The sequence below is a fragment of the Salvelinus namaycush genome, chromosome 3 (genome assembly GCF_016432855.1).
Source record: "Salvelinus namaycush isolate Seneca chromosome 3, SaNama_1.0, whole genome shotgun sequence".
Lineage (NCBI taxonomy): Eukaryota > Metazoa > Chordata > Actinopteri > Salmoniformes > Salmonidae > Salvelinus > Salvelinus namaycush.
The window spans coordinates 66,295,136-66,322,376 of record NC_052309.1 but is presented as its reverse complement, the minus strand read 5'-3'; the positions used below and the strand labels follow the sequence as shown (position 1 = coordinate 66,322,376).

The 27,241-nt window shown below is 44.9% G+C and overlaps 1 protein-coding gene across 1 annotated transcript; it reads right to left on the bottom strand.

Moving 5' to 3' along the window:
* Positions 1-309: 309 nt before the first annotated feature.
* On the bottom strand, positions 310-27,241 carry LOC120035141 (F-box/LRR-repeat protein 19-like). The gene is made up of 11 exons (XM_038981942.1): positions 26,626-27,241; positions 20,189-20,374; positions 11,874-12,017; positions 11,602-11,688; positions 9,613-9,795; positions 8,835-8,867; positions 7,279-8,504; positions 6,946-7,109; positions 6,624-6,785; positions 4,121-4,342; positions 310-3,789 (listed from the first exon to the last, which is right to left on the bottom strand). Exons 2-11 carry the CDS (start codon positions 20,357-20,359, stop codon positions 3,632-3,634), a joined length of 2,550 nt encoding a protein of 849 aa, XP_038837870.1. The 5' UTR covers positions 20,360-20,374; positions 26,626-27,241; the 3' UTR covers positions 310-3,631.

Sequence of the window (27,241 nt, the reverse complement as noted above, 5' to 3'; positions counted from 1 at the left end):
AATAAGCCATGGAAGAGTGCAACCAGGACACCGAACTTGGAGGTCCACCTGCATAACAATAATAATATTTGGACAAAGTTAAAATAAATCGTCCCTTACCCTGCCATCCAGGTCCATAGGGGGCACTATTGATTTGGTCAGTGATAGTCTTGGTTGAGCCATCACAGCTGCCCAGTTTTGTGCACCAGTTCAGAAACTGCCAGCAGCTACATTGAAAGTGGACTATGAGTGAGCTGCTATGTAGGCAACATCACTTAATGTAAAATCTGAGAAATCAGCAGAGGCCACACAGTGTAAAAAACACCCCACTGTCTTTATTTAGTTAGTCATTTTACAGTAGTCACTCAAAAGTAGCTGCCTTGAGTTTCTTTTTGTCTCTTTTTCACATTGTTCTACTTTTCTTTCTCATTTTGATCAACACAATGGAAGGAACAATGAACAAATAAACAAGAGCAAAACAAATGGATAAAATGCCCCTTATCAAAGAAAGCAGGAATTTTGGCAAGAGGTGATGATGACAATGTTGATCCAGTGCGTCTCTGGTGCAATACAGTTTGGTAGAGACAATACTGTACAATCTAGGGGTCAAATCTGAGTCAACTTGACTAGGCTGGGAGTGATAAAGATGACAGATTTGAGTCTGGAATAATTTCCTTATCGGACAACCGGATCAATTCCCATGAACCGCTACCCATTTATTTTCTCTCTGAAAGTGGTTGTCAGTTTAACTTTTGATATGCTTTCGCATGCTAGATTGTGCTCTGGTGAACATACTGGATGACGAGGAGTAATAACAACCCCACATTACTGATGGAAGTAAACATTTTTGGAAAACTGACCCATTCAGTCTATGAAAAGTTAAATATTGATTTGGATGAGTGTGTATGGCACAAGGCAATTTTCCACCATATATTGGACATTTGCTTTGCTGTAAGCCTCAGCCCACCACAATTACAGTTGCTACGTGGTAAGCTCAGCTCTGTAAGCAGCATAGCTTAGTGGCAAACAACAATGACTCATCTATGATCTAAAGTAGGACTCGACCTGAGCTAACATTGAAACACGCTGGACTACCCAGCTAAATGGTAACTAGCATGGGCAGCTAATTAGTTCTACTTTTGAATCAAGTTCTTTTTTTAAGGTTCATGATTTGGCTGTGTTTTAATTTGACCTGTTTTAATAGATACCGTTTCAGGGTAATAAAGCACACTATAGCTCAGTGTCCCCTCTTAAATTGTCTTCTGATCAATCAGATAGTGCAATCTTGGTACCAATGCTTTGTACGCAAGTCAATAAATTCACACAGGAACACTGGACGCGATTTAGAATACACAACTGGGTAAAGATGAAATCACTGTCCAAGCTGGGCATGTGACCTTTCAAACCAACCTTTTAGGGAAAGAGAGATACCTAGTCAATTGTACAACTGAATGCATTGGGACAACTACCATTTGTCTAGTGGCTCTATAATTACTTGGCAGGTCTCTAGCCCTACATGTTATACCCAAAGGAAGCTGATTTGAGTTCTAATAATGGTATTGGGAATTGAAACGATGAGGATGGAATCACAAACAGAATAGTTGAAAGGATACAGAAACACGTGATTTAGATGAGAATTACAGATCGAGGTTTAAGACCGTTCACCAACCCACCTAGAGCTGGTGGGGTTTAGTTCCAGATAGCACACAGCAGCAAGATCCACTGTGGCACTGAAGCACAAATACAGATCAACATGGCTCAGGAAGTGGACAACCGTTATTGAAGGAGACAAGGGAAACACTTGACCCAACCTGGCATGGTTGAGTCCAGCATTGCACGACAAAGTGATGTCCAGTCCAATACTGAATGAACTGGCCCGTTCAGTCCGATAGCTACTGTCTGAACTGGTCCAATGCAGTCCCATTCAGCTGAATGGCATTTACTCATGTCAAATACTGCTCATGTTAATTCAATACAGCTCAACCAAATAAAATGCAGCTTGGGCTCTGGTCTGAACAACCTCCTGTACATGCTGGTTTCAACCGATAAAATCCATTATTAATAATGATAGGGTGAGCAGGAAAAGGAACAACTGACTGTTGACGTTGGCCTCTGAACTGGATTGAGAGTTGATTGGTTAAAAAAGTTGAGCCTGAATAAAATACTGCACTGGATTTGTGATTAGAGTCCAAACCCAGCATGCACAGGGGTACCCTAATGGAGAAACGATTTGGGGAATTGCTACAACTGATTCAATCAAACCCTCATCCTACAAGACCTTTAAGGTAATGACACTGCGAGGCAGGTTGGATGGGCTGGGATGTTCCTGGCTTTGGAAGATAAGCAGCATGTGAACACTGAAATGAAAACCCAATTCTGGGGAAATCTTCAAAGTCCCTCACATCTGAGGCAGAAGTCCAACCAGGGTCAGCCTTCGTTTTAATCCCCCCTGCCACGTGGCGCAGCGAGCGCAGTGCAACGGACGGTCTCTTTTATCGACACAGTTTTCCCAAGTCATACTCAAAACGTGTCAGTCATTCACTGGAAGTTGGTGCGGTCGTGATCTAGACTGAACCCGTCTGCACATATACAAGATAATGTTACATCAGCCAGGCATTGTGAAGCAGTGAAGAAAGGGGCCTTGGCAAATTCCAGGTCTGGTATGAAACAGTACGGTAAGCATGGTTCATTGCAGTCGGACACAGCAAGGTCCAGCTCTCTGCATAATGTACGCACACAGCACAGACGGTGGGCAGCAGAGAGACAGAGTGTGATGGGAAGGGCTGTCCAGGGTACAGAGTAGGACAATCAGATTGACAAGGATGGACAGACCCCATAAGAACGGCACATTGGGCAGGAAAAGAGAGGAAAATAAGGGGTTGTGGTCGGGGCTAGGAGTTATAGGCTCTAGTGGCTCTCCGGCCGTTGAACAGGATATGTAGGGCCTTGAATGTCCTTAACCCCCAGAAAGATTGAGGGCAGCAGAGAGCTTAGTGGTGAAGGCGACGTACACGGGTAATGTTTCCGTCTCTTTCTTGCGCCAACTGTCACATTAACACCGTTTACATCTCTCACACATACTTACAAAGACACACATACACACACACTAACATGAGCCCAGCATTCGTCTGTACATTAAACGGCTTCCGATGGGGCGCAGCCTCTGGCATTGGGTACATTCTTCGTAGTCTGACGCCACGAAAGAGGAAATTGATTAGTTCGTCAGGAGCTTTTGATTATGGAGTGCAAATGATGCTAGTTCAAGACAGTGGCGCAGTGCAGTGCCTTTACACATGTCAGCTGGATAATGGTTGGTGTGAGGGTAGGAAAGCGGGAAGGGGCGGATTGGGTAATTTACAGTAAACTACATTTATATACACACACCCATTGTACAGATATTGAATATGTACATGCTAAAACATTTTCAATGATGTCCTTTCACAAACAAGTCGATCCAGAGAAATGTAGGCAAAGGTCTATGGTTCTCTCATTCTCTAATCCCACTTTTCTCTTTCATGGCTCCCACTCCATGTCCTTTTCCCCCAGTGGCTGGCTCACTGCCCACATCGCAGGGTCCCTCTCGTTCTCTTATCTCTGTAGTGTGGCGGGGGTTGATGTGGGCGGGGTGGCGGGAGGAGGGCTTCGCAGGCCCTTAGCTGTTCTTGAGCAGCACTCTATCATCAGGGCAAGGGAAGGAGAGGAGCTGACAGGCATCGGGGGTGAGCAAGGTGCAGGAGCGCAGGTCAGCGCTCTGCAGGGAGGCACAGCGGCGCAACAGGGGCAGGCACTGCTCAGTCACCTTCACACAGCCTGCGGACAGGAGGAAACAACAGGAGGTTAACAACCAACGGTCAACCTACATAACCACAATGACTGCAACACTTCAATCCGTAAACGTGGTTTAAATATTTCAACCAGGAGCCAGGTTGATATCGTTGGGAAACAAGAGGACAAGTATCTCTGAATGTTGCTACTTTAGCATGATTAAACATCTCAGAGGGAAGAAGAGGTCAGTATCTGGAGCAGATCCCTGCTCATCAGTAGTCTGATAACCTACAATACTCAAGTACACAAACAAACAAAAAACAGGGTACCTACCTTGGTGTATTTGGGGCTAGTGAGTCTACCGTGTAGTCTTTACCTGCCAGGTTGAGGTGGGTGAGGCTATCTTTCAGTGGAGACATGGGGGAGGTCAGTGTGTGGATGGTCTGGTCCGTGATGTTGCCACACTGACTCAGGTCCAGCTTGGTCAAGTGGGGCAGGTAGCGCACCAACAGGCGGGACGTGACATCTGTCAAGTCCAGCCCGGCCAATCGCAGCTCCGTTACGTTCTGGAACCGCCCCCCTCTGCTCTCGCCATGAGCTTTTCGACCAAGAAAAAAGCAAAACATGTTACAGGACTTTTAAGATTCACAGTCTGTGTGTTTATCATTGTAATGCACTAGGACAGGTATTCCCAAATTGGGGTACGCCAAATAAAAATGTGATTCATACAAAAAATGAGCTGTTATCAAGGGGCAAAGTATTGACACGTATTTTTGAGAGACAAGCTTACATTTTTTACTAAACCATTTTCACTTGTCTGACCGCTTGTATGATGAGTTTCACACGACTGGCCTATCTGGGTGATGTTTTTCCCGCCTGAATGATCTGAATCTAAGATTACAGGGACTCTCCGCAACTCTATATTCAATGTGCTATGATTAAGAAGTTGGAGCTCTTCTCTGTCTGCATTAACAAGGACAACACACAGGTCTTTCCATCATTGTATGATTTTTTGTGTGCAAATTAACTCAAGCTTACGGAAAATGTCAAATGTGATATAGCGAAGCACTGGATTGAGTTGGGTGCGCAATTACTTTCCCCAAACGGATGACACAAACAACTGGATTCGTTATCCCTTTCTTGCCCTGCCTCCAGTCCACTTACCGATATCTGAACAAGAGAGCCTCACCGAAATTGCAACAAGCGGTTCTGTGAATTGCAGAGTATCCTGCCTTGGCAAATCGCGCTGTTAAGACACTGATGCCCTTTGCAACCATGTACCTATGCGAGAGTGGATTCTAAATAAAAACTAAATACAGGCAGACTGTGTGTGGAAAATGATTTAAGACAGACTCCAATACAACCCAACATTGCAGAGTTATGTGCATCCTTTCAAGCACACCCCTCTCATTAACCTGTGGTGAGTTATTCACAAATATTGATGAACAAATATGGTTTTATATGTAAGATGGTTAAATAAAGAGCAAAATTATTGGTTATTATTTGTGCCCTGGTCCTATAAGAGCTCTTTGTCACTTCCCACGAGCTGGTTTGTGGCAAAAACTCACTCATTCTTATGTTTAATAAATGTATCGTATAGTGTGTGTGTGGCAGGCTTACAATGATGGCAAAAAAACAACATTTGAGAGTGCGCTGACCCTGGTGCTGGAGGGGGTACGCAACCGGAGGTTGAATGTTTGAAAGCGTACGGGACTATAAAAAGTTTGCGAACCACTGGACTACGAAAAGGGAGTGGTTGTTCACTTGCAACAATATTCACTGGAAACAAGCATGACAGTACAGTGAAATTAAACAGTACATTTTATAGATTGGATAGACGATGTCACAAATGCCAATAAACACAGCATGGCATCTTCCCTTCCATAGTGTAGTGCAGGTTACTTCTTCTTCTATGAGGTTTAACAGCGGTTGGCATCCAATTTGTTGCATTACCGCCGCCACCTACTAGACTGGAGTACAACTCCCTTATACTTTACTTGAAAAAGAAAAATGTACTAAATAAATACCCTACCATCTAACACTATACTCACTAATCTCAAAATTATACAAAATAAAATGAACCCCCCTACTCCACTAATTAAATGTATTTATTCCTACCTCATGACATCACCCTGAAAGGATGGGACATCACAACTTAACACATCCTGTAACTCTCCTGCTGTCAAGTCTCGCACACCCAAATACCTCTGCAGCTGCCACAACAACCTCAATTTTCTGAGACTTCAGATCCATCCCTGCAGTACAATTAATAACCATTGCTATAAATGCTAAAAATCCAATCTTACTGAAACTTTTTTCACTTTTTGGCCTATCCCTCTATACTGGTATATCTCTACTACTCTCACCACTCCTCTCCCTTAACCCATCTTCCTCTACTTTCTTCACTGCCTCAGCATATGACAACTTCTGCTCTACTCTAACCCTAGAAACCTCAACCTGCCTCTCTCGCATGGGACATTTCTGATCCCCAGCTCCATGGGCACCCCTACAATTAACACATTCCACTACTTTCCCCAATACTACACATTCCTTTGTCTCATGCCCTTCTGCACACTTCTCACACCTTCGACCCTCCCTCCTGCACACTGCTGCCACACGCCCATAAGCTTGACACCTGTAACATCTTAATGTATTTGGCACATACACTCGTACAGAATAACTTATATACCCTAACTTCACTTTGCCAGGCAAAGACTCAACTTCAAAACTCAAAAAGAATTGTTCAGGAAGCCAGGGCTATGTTAACACAGACCAATTCTCTGCATTTGCAACTGTATTTCGTTTGCACCAATATAGCGTTCACCTCGTATTGCAGGTTATGGATGGCTAATCAATCATGTGAGTGACTCGTCACTAACCTGTCCGAGTGTCAGCAGGGGGCACCAGTAGCTCCCTCAGGTGCGAGTCCTTCATGTCTTCTACCCGGCTGAGGTCGAGCAGACGCAGGCAGGGACAAGCAGCCTGACACAGGGCCGACACAGAGGACCAGGGACAGCCCGACACATTCAGCTCCAGTAGACCTGGGAGAGAAAGAGGCCAGGAGTTAGCGTAATCCCTGAGGCAGACTAGCAATACAGCAATGAGGTGACAACAGCCCAACTACAACAGGACATGATCAGGCTATATTGATGGAAAAAAGATGTGGTAGGGAGGCAGAGGTGTTGAATGAACACAAGATACCTTGTAGACGGTTGATAAGCCACATGAGCTGCTTCTTCGAGATGTTGGTATAGCCCAGGTTAAGGGAGACTGGTTGCCTGCGGATTATACCACTCAGCATAGGAGGGGTGATAGAGCGCTGCCGGCTGAGGTCAATCTGAGTCCACAATCTCTTATCACAGCACCTGAGAGAGCAAGACAGAAAATAAAAGACTGGGATGAGAACAAAAGAAAGTCTGGTCTACTGTACGCCACAGAATTCGAGCCACTGCAGTCAATGAATATCCTTTCAGGGATACCCCCTTCCAGCCCAACCGGATGCTGACCACATCTGAACCTTTTGTCTAGACTTACCACCGGCTCCATGTCCGACAGACCCTCATGCAGACGCACAGCTCCCTCTGGCTGAGGTGCTGGAAGACGTGGAGCCAGACGTCGCGGGGCATCACGTGGGAGGAGCCGCTGTCCAGGGGCAGGCAGTGGGGCTCGGGGCAGGCGGGCGGTGGCCGCACCAAGTGCCGCTCCATCTGAACAGGCCGGGGAGGCGAGGGCACAGCAGGGGGGCTGCGTTTCATCATCTGCGAACGTGGAGCCATCCGGGACGGCTGTGACCGGGGTGAGGCGGCGAGGGCTGACATGCCCCCTGAGGAGTTGCTGCCTGGGCTCAGCAGCCCCCCCCCTCCCCCATTGGATGTGGTAGTGGCAGTAGAAGCGGAAGAGTTGCTACTGTTCCTTGACGTTGGTTGGGACCCTGTTTGCTTGTTGCTACGGATCTTGTTGCCCTTGTTGCCCTTGCCAGTTCCATGTCGGTGGTTGGCCACCGAGCCTCCGCTGCTGTTGTTGGCGTTCTCCTTCTCCTGAGTCTCCCGGTCCCTCACCCCCGCCCGTGTCCGTCCATTGCGCGTCTCAGAGCCGTTGCTGCGCTTACCGGAGAATCCCTCGGAACCTGGCGAGGGGCCGTGGCCGGAGGAAGGTGGAGGCTGGGTGGAGGAGAGAGGGGAGGGTGGAGGCAATGGGGTAGACTTCCGACTCCTCTCCCCACTCTCCTCGTCATTCCCGTCCGTCGTGAGCCCCTTGCGGCCCCGTGGAGGTCCCTCCCCTCTACGCCGAGGCTTGTCTCCCACAACCTGCTCCTCCACCGCCTCCTCCTCCTCCTTAACACTTCCCTCTCCCTCAGAGTCCTCACTGGCACTGAAGCCCAGCTCCGCTAGCCGCCTGTCCCTCTCCCTGTCCCGTTCCCGGTTGCGCTCCCTTGCACTGTTGCTATAAGTGACGGGTACGGGGGATGAGGGTTCAGAGCCGCGGCGGCCATCTGAACCGGAAGGCGAGTCAGAGTCGGACTCCGAGTCGGACTCAGAACTAGACGAGCTCGATGAGCTGGACTCGCGGACACGCTCAAGGAGCTGGCACATGCGCTTGAAGCGCTCCAATTTCTCACGGTGGTGCGAGCGCTGGTCCTGGCTGGCCGTAGAGGTGGGGGACTGCGTAGAGTTGGAACCCCCTCCGGAACCCTGGCCACCTCCGGTGGAGGAGTTGGGCCCATTGGACTCTGCAGTCTCTGACACGTTAGGCTTCTGTTTCTGTCATGGGAGGGATAACGTTAGTGAAGAGAGTGACAGAGGAGCATGAACCCTAACCTTTACCATTGAGAAATATAACTTGAACTCAACTAAGAGCTGGATTCAGTCCTTATCCCAGAAGATTCGCGTTATACCTCGATTGAAATTCAAGGGCAATGTTTGCGCATTCGCAAAGACTGCATTCAACGGTAAACACTGCAGATGTCGGCTCAATCGGGAATTACCTTTAAAAGAAAATTTACGGGGAACTTCAGCGATACAGATTGAATCCAGTTCGTAGTTACCATATGCTTTATGACAGAGCTTAACATTTTGTTCACATGAAATTACCTTTTTCAAGCGTTTTTCATGCGCCCCTTTCATCTGAGGTAAAAGGTCAGACAGAGACAAGAGTTGGCAAGCTGCATTCATACAATTGGTCACAACTAGTAGGCCTCTTAGCAACTATACACTGAGCATACAAAACATTAAGGACACCTGCACTTTCCATGACAGACTGACCAGATAAAAGCCATGATCCCTTTTTGATCCCTCCACTTCAAAAATCAGTGTAGATGAAGGGGAGGAGACAGGTTAAATAAGTTTTTTTAAGCCTTTAGACAATTGAGACATGGATTGTGTATGTGTGCCAGTCAGATGGTGAATGGGCAAGACATTCACCAGCAAAGGAAGATGTGTTATCTAGGGTGCTCTTTCACTTAGAGTAAGAGGAATAATGAAGATAATTTGTGTCAGAGACTGCCTTTGAACGGGGTATGGTACTAGGTGCCAGGCACACCGGTTTGTGTCAAGAACTGCAACGCTGCTGGGTTTGATACACAGCAGCGTTGATAAACAGTTTCCCGTGTGTATCAAGAATGGTCCACCACCCAAAAGACATCCAGCCAACTTGACACAACTGTGGGAAGCATTGGGGTCAACATGGGCCAGCATCCCTGTGGAACGCTTTCTGCCCCTTTTAGAGTCCATGCCCGACGAATTGAGGCTGTTCTGAGGGCAAAAGGGGAGGGATGCAACACAGTATTAGGAAGGTGTTCCTAATGTTTGGTATACTCGGTGTGCATGCTAAATGTTTGCATACTGCAACACTTCACCAAGATCGTCCTACCTTCTTTTTGGGGCCGCTGTCCTGGGGAAGCTCCTTCTCCTTCTTCCTCTTGTGACCGTCCTGCCGCCCCCCATCATCTAAAGAGGGGGGTTTCTTTTTGGTGGGCGGAGGATCGTCGGTCAGCTTCCATCGTCCCACCTCCCCGTTGTCCATCCGCCTCTTCCCTGAGCCATCACCCCCATCCTGATGTGTGGAGAAAGGGGAAGAGGATTGAAGAATATGTACAGTACATTCGGAATGTATTCAGACACCTTCCCTTTTTCCACTTTGTTACGTTAGTCTTATTCAAAATGTATTAAACCCCCCCCCAATCTGCACACAATAACCCATAATGACAAACCAAAAACAGGTTTAGACATTTTCCCCAATTTTTTAAACCGAAATACCTTATTTACATAAGTATTCAGACCCTTTCCTATAAGACTCGAAATTGAGCTCTGGTGCATCTTGTTTCCATTGATCACCCTTGATGTTTCTACAAATTCAATTAATTGGACATGGTTTGGAAAAGGCACACACCTGTCTATATAAAAAGGTCCCACAGTTGACAGTGCATGTCAGAGCAAAAACCAAGCCATGAGGTTTAAGGAATTGTCCGTAGAGCTTCAAGACAAGATTGTGTCAAGGCACAGATCTGGGGAATGGACCCCAAAAAATTCTGCCGCATTGAAGGTCCCCAAGAACACACCATCATTCTTAAATGGAAGAAGTTTGAAACCACCAATACTCTTCCTAGAGCTGGCCTCCCGGCCAAACTGAGCAATCGGGGTAGAAGGGCCTTAGTCAGGGAGGTGACCAAGAACCCGATAGTCACTCTGACAAGAGCTCCAGAGTTCCTCTGTGGAGATGGGAGAACCTTCCAGAAGGACAACCATCTCTACGGCACTCCATCAATCAGGCCTTTATCGTACAGTGGCCAGACAGAAGCTACTCCTCAGTAAAAGGAATTAACATGACAGCCCCTTGGAGTTTGCCAAAAGGCACCTAAAGACTCTCAGACCATGAGAAACAAGATTCCCTGGTCTGATGAAACCAATATTGAACTCTTTGGCTTGAATGCCAAGCGTCACGTCTGGAGGAAACCTGGCACCATCCCTACGGTGAAGCATGGTGGCAGCATCATGCTGTGGGATGTTTTTCAGCAGCAGGGACTGGGCGACTAGTCAGGATAAAAGGGAAAGATGAACAGAGCAAAGAGCAAAGAGAGATCCTTGATGAAAACCTGTTCCAGAGTGCTCAGGACCTCAGACTGGGGGCGAAGGTTCACCTTCCAACAGGATAACGACCCTCAGCGCACAGCCAAGACAACGCAGGAGTGGCTTCAGGACAAGTCTTTGAATGTACTTGATTGACCCAGCCAGAGCCCGGACTTGAAACCGATCTAACAGCTCCCTATTCAACTGACAGAGCTTGAGAGGATCTGCAGAGAAGAATGGGATAAACTCCCCAAATACAGGTGCCAAGCTTGTAACATCATACCCAAGAAGACAAGGCTGTAATCGCTGCCAAATGTGTTTTAACAAAGTACTGAGTAAAAGGTCTGAATACTTAGGTAAATGCGATATTTCCGTTTATTTTATTCAAAGATTTCTAAAAACCTATTTTTGCTTTGTCATTATGGGATAATGTGTGTAGACTGAGGGGGGAAAAACTATTTAATCCATTTTAGAATGAGGCTGTGACATAACGAAATGTGGAAAAAGTCAAGGTGTCTGAATACTTTCCGAATGCACTGTATATGCAATAGCCTACTACAGTATATGAAATGGGGATCGGGTCAATGAAACAAAATTACATTCCAATTTAAAGAGCTTATTTACACAAATAAATTCTCTATAAAGGACTAACGTGTTCCATTCCAAATCAATCCTCCTACCTTATCAACCATTATTGATTAATCCATACATCATTGTTGTCCTTTGTCACCCTCTCTTGTTTAGTTTTATCAGCAGAGCCTGACAGACCAGTGTTCCCAGTCACAGTTCTCACCTTACTGGTCTTGCCTTCCTTGTGGCATTTTGGACACTCCCAACAATTCGGGATTTCATCGTTTATGATGCCTTCTGCTTTACCCATCTGTAGGTTGGAGAAAATAAAACAATGAAATCACAATAATCATTCAATCAATAAATGTATGTAACCAATACTAGATAGAGCAGACATTTGACTTAAGACCGTATGAATGGAAGAGAGACACACACACACACACACACACGTCTCCAGCTATGACAGCCGGCCATACACAGAGGGTCTGGCCCCACCTTGAGGCAGCTGGGGTGGATTATCTCGTTGCAGATGGTACACTCCATCAGAGAGAGGCTAAACTTCTCTTCTTCTGTGTCCACCGTGTCCTCCTTCCCCGCCTCCCCACACGAGAAGCACACCGCTGTGTGGGGCAACACAGGCTGCAAGGAAGAAAATAATAACATAACACGTTATATAACCATGTTACACAATATCATATTTATTCAATATAAATCAAATATTGTATGTGCGTAACCAATATAAATGTGTATATGTACATAAATCAAATATTGTATGTGGGTCCATTCAGGATAGAGGGATCAGAGGTGGAGCTGTAACCATGTATTCATTCACTACGGATGGTACATTTATTATGCATTTAAATTGAAACTCAGGAATAAATAAAACAAAATTGGACACCTGCTGCTCTTAGGAGGACCTAGTTAATTGAGTGTGTGGATGAAAGCAAATGCATTAATATAGAGATATTTGCCGGCCACTTAAAGGAGGTAAAGGGAGGAGTGCTTTTTCAGAAGCACGGGGACAGAGCACTGTATTTATTATGTTAATTTTCTTTGACACATTACCCCAGTTGTCCAGCTCAACATTTTCATGAACCTGCCAACAGTGGAATTTTGACTATCAAAAAAATAAAACCTGTACCGAGTTGAAAATGACTCACTTATCAAGCCAAACAAGTTTGAGGCCAACAGAATCTAGCCAAGATCCATTGACCAACGATTAGAAATGAGATTGAAGACCTAATCTGCACAGATTCTGTGGATTAGTATCTCTGTATACAACCTAATTTCCTTCCTTCGCCACAAGATCAGTCTCCCAGCTATCCGTCGAGAAAACATAACTGATCAAAGCAAATTGCAAATTGCTGCCCGCCCCCCCAAAAAAATAACACCCAAGTAACAATGTGCTCAGTTACCAAGGAAACACATCACATTTCCCACGTCTAAGCAACCAGCCGTCTATGCCATTTGAGGCATTCGCAAACCAAATCGATAAAAATCACACCCTAAATCATTAAAGGTGTTTGAACAAGCTTATCCACTTTCATGCAGGGGATGACTACTCTATTTTGTTGACATTTGCTCTCTGAAACAGCTTTGCTAAACCAGAGGCCGATTTGCAGAATGTAAGCAGCAAAAAACAGTTGACATGTTGTATGTCATACAGTGCCTTCAGAAAGTATTCATTCCTCTTGACTTATTGCACATTTTGTTGTTACAGCCTCAATTCAAAATTGATGAGTGATCTCTCTCACCCAACTACACACAATAATGAAAAAGTGAAAGCATGAAAAAAAAAAAAAAAAAAAAAAAAACTATTTTATTGAACATTTTATACAGAAATCTAATTTACATAAGTATTCACACCCGAGTCAATAGAAGCACAATTGGCGGCAATTACAACTGTGAGTCGTCTTGGGTATGTCTGTATCAGCTTTGCACATCTGGATTTGGGGATTCTCTCACAATTTTTCCTTGCAGATTTTCTGAAGCTCACTGTCACTTTCCAACCTTGTTGAGGATGGCTCATTGTCAGGCTCAAAAAGCCTCAAACTTTCCCGGATATGCTTTGGTGTGTGTGTTCCCAAACAAGGACCATTTGCGCTCTGAGGCAGCTGATGTTGGTGGGATTTGGAGGATGATGGAGGCAATAGGGGAAAGAGCCTCAGATCCACAAAGTCCCTTCCACTAGGTGGCTGATGAGATATGTTTGCATCTCCATCCCAAAGACCTTGCTTGGAAGTGTGCTTCGCCAGACTGCCAAGAACCTTGCCCTCATCCAGGCCAAGGTGGCAAGACACCATAGGCCTTGTTGATCTCTGTAACAGACAGGAAGCTCTTGCCAGCATACTTGGGGTCCAACTTGTACGCTGCGGCGTGTATGAGCTTAAGGCAGAAGTCTTCACGCTTTTTGATGCATTTCAGAACTGCAGTTTCCTTTGCTTGGAGCAACAGTGAAGTGGGCAGGACAGTACGGATTTCTCCTCTTACATCTGCAAGCAGAGTCTGAACATCAGACAGGGTGGCATTGTCTCCCTCAACGCGTGCAATGGCTACTGCTACTGGTTTCAGGAGTTTCAGGCTGCTTACCCCTCTCTCCCAAAATACATCATCCAGGAGGATCCTCTTGATGGGGCTGTCCATAAATCGGCAGACTGTGATATGGCCATTTCTTGGGAGACTCCTTCCCCTCCAGGAGACTGTCAAACATGACAACACCACCCCTACGGGTGTTGCGGGGCAGCTTCAATGTGTTGCTCTTATTCTTCTCACTTTGCTTGGTGAGGTAGATTGCTGCTATAACTTGAGGACCTTGATCACATACCTAACCATTTCCTTGGCTCTTTTGTAGAATGTATCCATTTTTTTCAGTGCCATGATGTCCTTGTGGGGAAGATTTAATGCATGAGCAGCACAGCCAATGGGTGTGGTGTGAGGGTAGGACCCCTCACTTTAGACCAAGCAGCCTTCATGTTCACAGCATTGTCTGTCACCAGTGCAAATACCTTCTGTGGACGAAGGTCATTGATGACGGCCTTCAGCTCATCTGCAATGTAGAGACCGGTGTGTCTGTTGTCCCTTGTGTCTGTGCTCTTGTAGAATACTGGTTGAGGGGTAGAGATGATGTAGTTTATTATTCCTTGCCCACGAACATTCGACCACCCATCAGAGATGATTGCAATACAGTCTGCTTGACCTCCACTTGATCTCTGTATCTCAGAGTTCAACAGGTTGGAGGGGTGTATGCTGGGCGAAGAACATTCAGAAATCTCTTCCAATACACATTGCCTGTAAGCATCAGAGGTGAACCAGTTGCATACACAGCTCAAGCAAGACATTCATCAGCATTTCTCTGACTACATTCCTCCATTAAGTCAAAAAACCTGATTCCAGAAGGCCCATGAGCTGTTGCTATCGATAAGGTGTCTGATTCATCATGTTCACATCGAATAGAAGTAGAGGGACTTTTGTCAGACGTTGCGTGTTGTGAGCGCTGAATTAACTTTATGCACTTGGCCAGATGATTCTGCATCTTTGTTGCATTCTTCACATTTGATTTGGCACAGTATTTGCAAAATGTACACAGCTTTTCCTTCTACATTAGCTGCAGTGAAATGTCTCCACACATCAGATCGTGCCTGTGGCAGTGCCCGTGGCATTGGCCTGTAAAGATATATTTTTTTTAACGTAGTAAAATAAATACAAATAAACTAAGAAAGAAAAAAAAACGTCCTCTGTGTTTCTTTTCAGCAAACTTAACATGTGTAAATATTTGTATGAACATAACAGGGTTCAACAACAGACAAACTGAACAAGTTCCACAGACATGTGACTAACAGAAATGGAATAATGTGTCCCTGAACAAAGGGGGGGTCAAAATCAAAAGTAACTGTCAGCATCTGGTGTGGCCACCAGCTGCATTAAGTACTGCAGTGCATCTCCTCCTCATGGACTGCACCAGATTTGCCCGTTCTTGCTGTGAGATGTTACCCCACTCTTCCACCAAGGCACCTGCAAGTTTCCTGACATTTCTGGGGGGGAATGGCCCAAGACCTCACCCTCCAATCCAACAGGTCCCAGACGTGCTCAATGGGATTGAGATCCGGGCTCTTCGCTGGCCATGGCAGAACACTGACATTTCTGTCTTGCAGGAAATCACGCACAGAATGAGCAGTATGGCAGGTGGCATTGTCATGCTGGAGGGTCATGTCAGGATGAGCCTGCAGGAAGGGTATCACGAGGGAGGACGTCTTCCCTGTAACGCACAGCGTTGAGATTGCCTGCAATGACAACAAGCTTAGTCCGATGATGCTGTGACACACCGCCCCAGACCATGACGGACCCTCCACCTCCAAATCGATCCCGCTCCAGGGTACAGGCCTCGGTGTAACGCTCATTCCTTCGACGATAAATGCAAATCCACCCATCACCCCTAGTGAAACAGAACTGCAACTTGTCAGTGAAGAGCACTTTTTGCCATTCCTGTCTGGTCCAGCGACGGTGGGTTTGTGCCCATAGGCGACGTAGTTGCCGCTGATGTCTGGTGAGGACCTGCCTTACAACAGGCCCACAAGCCCTCATTCCAGCCTCTCTCAGCCGATTGCGGACAGTCTGAGCACTGGAGGGATTGTGCGTTCCTGGTGTAACTCGGGCAGTTGTTATTGCCATCCTGTACCTGTCCCGTAGGTGTGATGTTCGGATGTACCGATCCTGTGCAGGTGTCGTTACACGTGGTCTGCCACTGCGAGGACAATCAACTGTCTGTCCTGTCTTCCTGTAGCGCTGTCTTAGGCGTCTCACAGTACAGACATTGCAATATTGCCCTGGCTACATTTGCAGTCCTCATGCCTTCTTGCAGCATGCTTAAGGCACGTTCACACAGATGAGCAGGGACCCTGGGCATCTTTCTTTTGGTGTTATTTAGAGTCAGTAGAAAGGCCTCTTCAGTGTCCTAAGTTTTCAAACTGTGACCTTAATTGCCTACCGTCTGTAAGCTGTTAGTGTCTTAACGACCGTTCCACAGGTGCATGTTCATTAATTGTTTATGGTTCAGTGAACAAGCATGGGAAACAGTGTTTAAACCCTTTACAATGAAGATCTGTGAAGTTACTTCACAAGACAGGGTCCTGAAAAATTTACATTTCTTTTTTTGCTGAGTTTACAATTCCATGTACAGATAAATAGTTAAGCAGTTAGATTAAACAATTAATTTGTAAGATACATGTTATAAAATGAAACATGTATGGAAACAGGTGAATTAACACTCCTCAGTTAGCAGGCTCAAGCAAGCTAAAACCCACATGGTAGAATAAACTAACTAGCAGAAATTGTTAACAAGTTAAAATTATTTAAACACCTTGCTGTAGGCTACTATTTAATAGTTAAAACAAAATCATGTATGTCATAAAATATATTCACCCCACCCAGTATTGTAATCAAAACTTACCAGAAAGCATATAGTCCTTGGCTCAGACAGTGTAGTAATGTGGGCTCAATAGAATCTCATTAGTGTGCAAGATCTTGAGAATCAGCTGCACATGTGATAAAATAATGCACCGTGCATGCAGAGGGTTGCAATTCCATTGAATTTGGGATAGTTTAACCAGAATATGCCACAAGACCTAGTATTGCCTTGTGTATCCCACAAAAAAAGGTTCACTGTTATAAACTGACTGATGAATTTAAGCAAAATTCCAGGGATTAACTTCCTATGGAAAATTTCTCAATAAATTTCCGACCCTTTGTAACCCTATATACAGCATACCCACTGGCATACATGCAAAAGCACATATAAGAACGCTTTCCTTCTGGCAGGTTCTCCCATCTCAGCCAAGGAACTTCGTAGTTCTGTCAGAGTAGTTATTGGGTTCTTGGTCACCTCCCTGACCAAGGTCCTTCTTAGCAGGTTGGTCGGACGGTCACCTCCAGGCAGAGTCTGGGTAGTTCCATATTTTTTCGAGACCAATGTGCCCTTGGAAACTTTCAAAACTCTAGAAGTGGTTTTATACCCTTCCCCAGATATATGCCTCATCACAATTCTATCTCAGAGATCTACAGACAGTTCCTCAGACGTCATGGTATAGTTTCTGCTCTGACATGCACTGTCAACTGTGGGACCTTATGTAGACAGGTGTTTTTATTTCTCAATCATGTCCAAACAATTTAAATTGGCCACAGGTGGACTCCAATCAAGTTGTAGTAACATCAAGGATGATCAAAGGAAATTGGATGCACCGGAGCTCAATTTGGAGTGTCAAATGGGTGTGCATATTTATGCAAATCAAGGAGTATGAATATTTTCTGAAGGCACTGTAACTGTAGTCAATGGGTTGTCAATCGATTGTGTATCATAAACAACGTGAGTTTATATTCCAGTCTAAACAGTGGTTTCTGTTTAGACGGGATCTCAATAAGTGCGAGGGATATGCCAAAAGCTCTTAAAGCTCGTCCTTTCACGTTTGGGAAAAGACGCGGGTCACAACATGTTAGCAGTGGATGTGGAGACTCCCTTCTTCACGTTTATTGTTTGGCAGGGTGGAAGGTTTGTGTAACAGGAAAAACAACCTTAACTTCAGTCTTACGTAGATAAATTACAATATTTGATACTGAGGTTAATTAAGCTATAGGTTAGGTAATGTGCTCTATATACCAGATGCCAATCAAATCTCATTACACATTGAAAACGACAACAGTATACAGTGCACTCGGAAACTATTCAGACCCCTTGACTTTTTCCACATTTTGTTACGTTACAGCCTTATTCTAAAATGTATTAAATTGTCACACCCCCTAATCTACACACAATACCCCATATTGATAAAGCAAATAAAGGTTTAGAATTTTTTGCAAAAGTATAAAATATTAAAACCGTAAATAACATTTACATAAGTATTCAGACCCTTTACTCAGTACTTTGTTGAAGCTCCTTTGGCAGTGATTACAGCATCGAGTCTTCTTGGGTATGACGCTACAAGCTTGGCAAACCTGTATTTGGGGAGTTTCTCCCATTCTTCTCTGCAGATCCTCTCAAGCTCTGTCAGGTTGGATGGGTAGCGTCACTGCACAGCTATTTTCAGGTCTCTCCAGAGATGTTCGATCGGGTTCTAGTCCGGGTCACACAAGGACATTCAGAGACTTGTCCCGAACCACTCATGCATTGTCTTGGCTGTGTGCTTAGGGTCGTTATCCTGTTGGAAGGTGAACCTTTGCCCCAGTCTGAGGTCCTGAGCACTCTAGAGCAGGTTTCCATTAAGGATCTCTGTACTTTACTCTGTTCATCTTTCCATCGTTCCTGACTAGTCTCCCAGTCCCTGCCACTAAAAAACAACCCCACAGCATGATGCTGCCACCACCATGCCTCACCGTAGGGATCTTTCCAGGTTTCCTCTACACATGACGCTTAGCATTCAGGCCAAAGAGTTCAATCTTGGTTTCATCAGACCAGAGAATCTTGTTTCTAATGGTCTGAGAGTCCTTCAGGCAAACTCCAAGAGGGCTGTCATTTGCCTTTGACTGAAGAGTGGCATCCGTCTGGCCACTCTACCATAAAGGCTTGATTGGTGGAGTGCGGCAAAGATGGTTGTCCTTCTGGAAGGTTCTCCCATCGCCGCATAGGAACTCTGGTGCTCTGTCAGAGTGAATATCAGGTCCTCGATCACCTTCCTGACCAAGGCCCTTCTCCCTCGATTGCTCAGTTTGGCCGGGCAGCCAGCTCTAGGAAGAGCCTTGGTGATTCCATACTTCTTCCATTTCAGAATGATGGAGGCCACTGTGTTCTTGGGGAACTTTAACGCTGCAGAAATGTTTTGTTACCCTTCCCCAGATCTGTGCCTCGACACAATCCTGTCTCGGAGCTTCACGGACAATTCCTTTGACTTCATGACTTGGTTTTTGCTCTGACATGCACTGTCAACTGTGGGACCTTATATAGACAGGTGTGTGCCTTTCCAAATCATGTCCAATCAATTGAATTTACCACCGGTGGACTCCAATCAAGTTGTAGAAACATCTCAAGGATGATCAATGGAAACAGGATGTACCGGAGCTCAATTTCGAGTCTCATAGCAATGGGTCTGAATACCTAAGTAAGGTATCCGTTTTTTAATTAATACATTTGCAAAAATTTCTAAAAACCTGTTATCGCTTTGTCATTATGGGACACAATATTTTTTTCTTTAATCCAATTTAGAATAAGGCTGTAACGTAACAAAATGTGGAAAAGGTAAAGGGTCTGAATACTTTCCGAATGCATGTACTGTGCATGTTCCAGAAGTTAGTGTCAGATGTTACATCCTATCTAGAAAACGGCATCAGTTGTACAATTGATACATTTACTAATACATTCACTTTTGGATGCAATAGAGCAGTGGCACTTTTCCTAGTGAGAGTAGAATAATATTGGTAACGAGGCAAGAATGAGCAGTGCGTGTTAGGGCTGGGAATTGCCGGGGACCTCACAATACGATATTTGGTGCCGATACGATATATATTGCAATTCTCAATTCTATATGTATTGCAATTCGATACTGTGATTTTATTGCGATTCAATGTTCAAATATATTGCTCACCATATGTCTACTGCAGAGGGACAAGAGAGAGCATAAGTTGCTGAAAACAAATAGGCTGCCTATTTAAAAAGAAGATGGAGAACAAGCTATGAAGGAAAAAATACTGGAGTTTTGGTACAGGTACAGCCAACTAGCAGAAAAAAACAATATTGCAATATTGTAAAAATGATAACACCTCAAAAATAATATCCTGATATGTAACTGATTTCTCCCCCCATCACTAGTGTGTGTGTTCTAACTTACGGCTGTGCACTGTCGGAGCAGACAGGACTGCTTCATCCTTCCGGGCCCGCCAAACTTTTTCATGTCCTTGCAGAAGTGGCACTCGCCGCACTCGGTCCGCATGCAGGCCTGACAGCGTCGGCACCGCGTCCGCCGCCGCCGTGCCCCTCCCAGAGCCTTACTGCCTGACATCCCCTCTGCAGTCAACTGGGGAGAGGAGACACACAGGTCAATACAAATATAAACTACATATACTAGATGCCAGCAGCCAGACCTCCCCTCTGGAGAGAAAAAACGATACAGGTAAACACAAATGTATACAGTGCATTCGGAAAGTATTCAGACCCCCGTTTTGTTACATTACAGCCTTATTCTAAAAAAATATATATGTTTTATCTACACAAAAAAATAGATACCTTATTTACATAAGTATTCAGCCCCTTTGCTATGAGACTCAAAATTGAGCTCAGTTGCATCCTGTTTCCATTGATCATCCTTGACAGGTTTCTAGAACTTGAATGGTCCATTTGTGGTAAACTCAATTGATTGGCCATGATTTGGAAAGGCACACCTGTCTATCTCTATAAAGGTCCCACAGTTGACAATGCATGTCAGAGCAGAAACTAAGCCATGAGGTCAAAGAAATTATCCGTAAAGCTCCAAGACAGGATTCTGTCGAGGCACAGATCTGGGGAAGGGTACCTACAACTTTCTGCAGCATTGAAGGTCCCCAAGAACACCGCAGCCGCCATCATTCTTAAATGGAAGAAGTATGGAACCACCTTCCTAGAGCCGGCCACCAGGCCAAACTGAGCAATCAGGGGAGAAAGGCCTAGGTCAGGGAGGTGACAAAGAACCCGATGGTCACTCTGACAGAGCTCCAGAGTTGGAGATGTTTTTCAGAGGCAGGGACTGGAAGAGTAGTCAGGAACCAGGGAAAGATGAATGGAGCAAAGTACAGAGATCCTTAAAGAAAACCTCCTCCAGAGTGCTCAGGAGCTTAGACTGGGGTGAATGTTCACCTTCCAACAGTACAACGACCCTAAGCACACAGCCAAGACAACGCAGGAGTGGCTTCGGGACAAGTCTTTGAATGTATTTGAGTGGCCCAGCCAGAACCAAGACTTGAACCAGATCGAACATCTCTGGAGAGACGTGAAAATAGCTGTGCAGTGACGCTCCCCAACCAACCTGACAGGATATTGAAAGGATCTACAGAGAAGAATGAAACTCCCCAAATACAGGTGTGCCAAGCTTGTAGCGTCATACCCAAGAATACTCAAGGCTGTAATCGCTGCCAAAGGAGCTTCAACAAAGTACTGTAAAATGTAATACTTCAGTTTATTTTTAATAAATTAGCAAACATTTCTAAAACTTGTTTTTGCTTTGTCATTAGGGGTATTGTGTGTAGATTGATGGGGGGGAAACGATTTAATCAATTTTAGAGTAAGGCTGTACTGTAACAAAGTGAAGGTTTCTGAATTCTTTCCAAATGCACTGTACATAACAGATAGGCTGTAACTGTATAAGACTATACCATATGCACATACTGTCTGACATCTCCTCTGCAGTCAACTGAGGAGAGCGGCCAACACAAACTTTACATACACGGCAGTCAACTGGAAAACGGGAGACAGGTTAACATCCGGACATCCACTCTGCAGTAACTGAAGAAGATTTGACCGGTTAGCACAAATATGCACTGCAAATACAGATAAGCACCCCAATCGGAATATCCCCTCATGTCATATGGGAGGGAGGACAAACAGTTCAGGAACATACACAAACTGGGGTGTGCGCCAAAGAGAGCAGGATAGATAAAGAGAAGGAAAGAGGAGAAAGGACAAGAGCTTATTCAGTGAACATACTGAACACGCATGCCAGTGCATTCATAGACCCATGTAAGAGACCAAGAGAAAGACTGACAGTGCAAACACTAGCGGGCAACAGGAGGCCAGTCTGCTCTCTAGACTACTCCTCAGACAGACACCATAAGTGCTGACAGGCTATAGTGTATGCTATATGCTCCTTACCCCCGTGTTATCAAATACAACAGGGCACATACTGTAGGGAGTGTATGGACTCTCCGCATTCCATGGCCTCTAATAAAAATAGGGTTGGTTTACTCTTAGCCCAAGCCCATGTTACAGGCCCCAAACTAGTTGCTTAACTTGGAACACAAAGCCTCGGGAACTGAACAGATATTGTTTCTTGCAACAACAAATCCCGCCTCGCCCCTTCACTCTAGGAACTATCACAGGTGATCCTACATTTCCGCAAAACAGCCAGGATCAAAGAGCCCGTGGCGAATGCACTGAGGCCCTGGGTCTTCTCTTCTGTAAAGAAGAATGTGGTTCCTGCCTCGAACGAGAGACTGGTCAGGAAGATCATTATTGCATCATAAGTGACTGAGGATGTTGAGGGGTTTTGGGAGGTTCAAATTGCATTGCGTGGGCAACTAAACTAATATATTTTAGGCTGAGGGAATAGGCTTTGAAATGTCTAATGGTCCCATGATTCATCAGTAGATCTTGGACATTTGTTTACACTCTCTGACATTTTGAGTAACTGCGTTTCAAATTAAGTGCTCACTGATGGCACAACCGTTGTCTCTGTGGACCTTCAGCCAGTGGATGAACTGGATTAGGATCCATTTCTTCTGTTTTCAGAACCTTTAAAAAGAAGCCAAGTTTAATGTTGGTGCCACAATCTCTGGATGGTACTTTAAGGCATAGTACTTATTTAAAAACCTATAGGAAACAACTGTACAGGCCTATCTACTGCACAATTACATGAGGGTTAGGCATATTTTGCCTGTTAACAACAACAACTGATTCCCTTCGGATAGAATTCAAAAGGCTTTTTTGGACTTCAGTGGATACTTCAAAAATACATTTTACCTACGGGGGAATTGTGGCGTGCAGTGTCTGGATTTGAAGGACCAGCTATTCAATGTGTGCATGTCATCTGCTTGCACAGACTGGAATATGTTCCGGGATTCATTCGATGTCATTGAGGAGTTTACCACATCAGTCACCGGCTTCATTAATAAGTGCATCGACGACGACATCCCCACAGTGACAGTACGTACATTTCCAACCAGAAGCCATGGATTACAGGCAACATCCACACTGAGCTAAAGGCTACAGCAGCTGCTTTCAAGGAGCGGGACACTAATCCAGACGCTTATAGGAAATCACGCTACAACCTTCAACGATCCATGAAACTGGCAAAGCATCAATACAGGACTAAGACTGAATCCTACTACACCAGCTCTGACACTCGTCAGATGTGGCAGGGCTTGCGACCTATCACGGATTACAAAGGGAAACGCAGCCGTGAGCTGCCCAGCCAGCCTAGCAGCCGTGAGCTGCCCAGCCAGCCTACCAGACAAGCTAAATGCCTTGTAAGCTCGCTTTGAAGCAAGCAACACTGAACCATGCACGAGAGCACCAGCTATCCCGAACGATTGTGTGATCACTCTCTCCGTAGCCGACGTGAGTAAGACATTTAAAACAGGTTAACATTCAAGGCCCAACTGGCAAGTGTCATCACTGAAATGTTCAGCCTCTCCCTGACCCAGTCTGTTATACCTTCATGTTTCAAGCTGACCACCATAGTCCCTGTGCAAAAGAATGCCAAGGTAACCTCTAAATGACTATCCCCCGTAGTACTCACATCTGTAGCCATGAAACATCAACACCATCACCCCAGATAACCTGGACCCACTCCAATTTGCTTTCCGCCCCAACAGATGACACAATCTCTATAGCAATCCACACTGCCCTCTCCCACCTGGACAAGAGGAACACCTGTGAGAATGCTGTCCATTGATTACAGCTCAGCGTTCAACACCATAGTGCCCACCAAGCTCATCATTAAGCTAAGGACCCTGGGACTGAACACCTCCCACTGCAACTGAATCCTGGAATTCCTGACGGGCCACTCCCAGGTGGTGAGGGTAGGCAACAACAAGTCCGCCACATTGACCCTCAGGGGGGGGCCCCTCAGGGGTGCATGCTTAGTCCCCTTCTGTACTCCCTGTTTACCCACAACTGTGTGGCCCCACGACTTCATCACCATCATTAAGTATGCTGACAACACGACAGTGGTAGGCCTGATCACCGACGGCAATGAGAAAGCGTATAGGGAGGAGGTCCGAGACCTGTCAGTGTGGTGCCTGGACAACAACCTCTCCCTCAAAGTCAGCTAGATAAAAGAGCTGATTGTGGACTACAGGAAACGGAGGGCCAAGCACACCCTCATTCACATCAACAGGGCTGTAGAAGAACGGGTTGAGAGTTTCAAGTTCCTTGGTTTCCACATCACTAAGGATCTATCATTGTCGACACACACAAACAGTCGCAAAGAGTGAACGACAATGACTCTTCCCCTCAGGAGGCTGAAAAGATGGGCCCTCAGATGGCGTGGGCGCTAAGAGCCTCAAAAAGTTCTACAGCTGCACCATTGAGAGCATCTTGACTGGCTGAATCACCGCTTGGTATAGCAACTGCAAGGCGCTACAGAGGGTGGTGCATCCGGCCTAGTACATGACTGGGGCCAAGCTCCCTGCCATCCAGGACCTCTATACCAGGCATTGTCAGAGTAAGGCCCTTCAAATTCTCAAAGACTCCAGCCACCCGATTCATTGACTGTTCTCTCTGCTACCGCACAGCAAGCGGTACCGATTCACCAAGTCTGGAACCAACAGGACCCTGAACAGCTTCTACCACAAGCCATAAGGCTGCTAAATAGTTGACCAAATAGCTACCCGGACTATCTGCATTGACCCTTTTTACACCATTTTTTTTATTACTCATCACATATCCATCTGCTACTGTTTATATCTATCCTGTTGCCTAGTCACTCTATCCCTAGTTTTATGAACACATACCTCAATTACTTTGTACCCCTGCACGTCGACTCGTTACTGGTACCCCGTGTATACAGCCCAGTTATCGTTACTCATTGGGTATCTATTATTACTTTTCTATTATTTCTCTATTTTCGTTGTCTCTGCATTGCCACTGTTAGTCTACACCTGTTGTTTACGAAACATGTGACGAATAAAAATATATTTGATATCATGTCAGATGTGTAGTAGGGTTGGGTCATATTTGAGAAGACCTCTTCTACAATATGCTACTCCAAATATCGCGATATTCAAAAATCGTTTTGCGCTGTTGATGACTAAATCATAATAGACTGTAAAATTTGTGTGCTTATTTACAATATTAGTTGCATTCTCATTAAATTATCTCTGTTAATTCATTTGGACTTCATTTACAACATATTGATACAGCCTAACTGATAAAACTGCACAGTTTTGATTTGTAAAGATCAAACAGAGTATAGTCTTGCATTTCCCGATATATCATCAATGTCAAATATCACGATATTCAATTTAATCATATATCAGCCCAACCCTAATTTGTAGGCTATACTTTGCATGAATCCATGTAGATAAACAGATACGTGTGGAATATAATGAGACATTAATGCAATGACACCTTGCTGGCTTAAGAGGGGGGGGAGGGGGGGTGAAAAGCATAGATGATGATAATATAGGATGTTATAAATTAGAGCCAAACATGGACCAAGTGTATGGTCTCTCTCCATCTCACACAAAGAGGGGCTAAGGAAGGAGAGAGGGTAAGGAAGGACAGAGGCATGATATTGCAGAAACTGAACTGAGATAGATGTTAGTACCAGCCAGGCACTCGTGAAATCAAAACAGTCATTTCAATGTGTGCCTCCCCAGAGGAACCTTTGCCAATCAAGCCAAGGCATTAAATGGGTGTGTTATAGCGCAGTAAACTTACATCCAGTGACATGTTTTATAGGAAATAATTCAGTAAATACTGGGGTTTGATTCATTAGATGGAAACAAATCATTCAACCAAGTATTGGCGTTGCTAGCTGCTGTGGCAAGCAAGCTTGTTAGCCTGCTTGCTAACAATCACAACAAGCATTTACTTAGCACATAAATCACGTATTGACAAAACATGCTTGAAATGTAAATAGCAATGTTGTTTGTTGGGAGGGACTTCTGTAATAATACATGGCTGCACGTATTATGGCCTGTAGCGCAAGATTGATTTGGATGACTAACGTTAGCTAGCTAGCTACAATATAGATGCGCAGCCAATAACCTAGCAGCTAACGTTAGCTAGCTAACTAGTGTGACTGCTTTACTGGCTACTGTACGTAGTTAGTTCACTACATGTTTTGTAGTGAACATGCTGTACATGAAATAAATTGAAAAAAAGGTTTGTTATTTCAATTAATAAAATTAGCAATTAATTACACACAAAGTCCTCCGTCATCTCTCCTCCATTCGCTTCCCTGCACTATGATCTTCCTCTTTCATATTGCTCAGCATCTTGCAAAAACAATGTAGTAGATACCTGATCACATTGAAGATGTGACTTTAGTGGTAAACTGTTATAATTACTAACCTCTTGATATCGAGTCGCATACTCCTTGGTCGCGCATTAGAAATAATATTATTAGCCAACAGCTAGCTAGCTTTTATATTAGCTGTTAGGGGATCGCTTCCTTGTTTCTTTCTCCTGCAGCCTTTCTTGCTGATTCTGGGTCCCGTGTGGCACGTTCACATGCGTTCCATGTTGTTACAGTGATAATTGTAGCTAGAAAGATAGCTCGATTTTTCCTTCTTGCCAGTGTTCTCTCTACTCTAGATTAGGCAGATATGTAAAGTGTTGCCGAATGGGTATGTAACAATACATTTCAAGACGCAACACAGCGTTTTTTTGTGCCATTCACTCCTTTCTTTGACCCCTATCCCTGTTTCTTGGTCTCTCAAATGTCTTCCAACGTGTTCTTGAGGTCTTCAAAACATGCAAAATGGCATATGATTTTGAGACAAAGCGTATTAAAAAAAAATCTTATTTCGCAGTTTAAATGTCTGCTGCGGTTTTCCCTATAAATTCCAGTCAAAATGAAAGAGACAATCTGAATAGACGGGTGAACGTGGCTATTGTTCTCGTTTTCTATTGTGTGATTCTTGTTTTGTGGGTTTTTTATTAGCTCGTCAGCTACCTTGCTACCGAA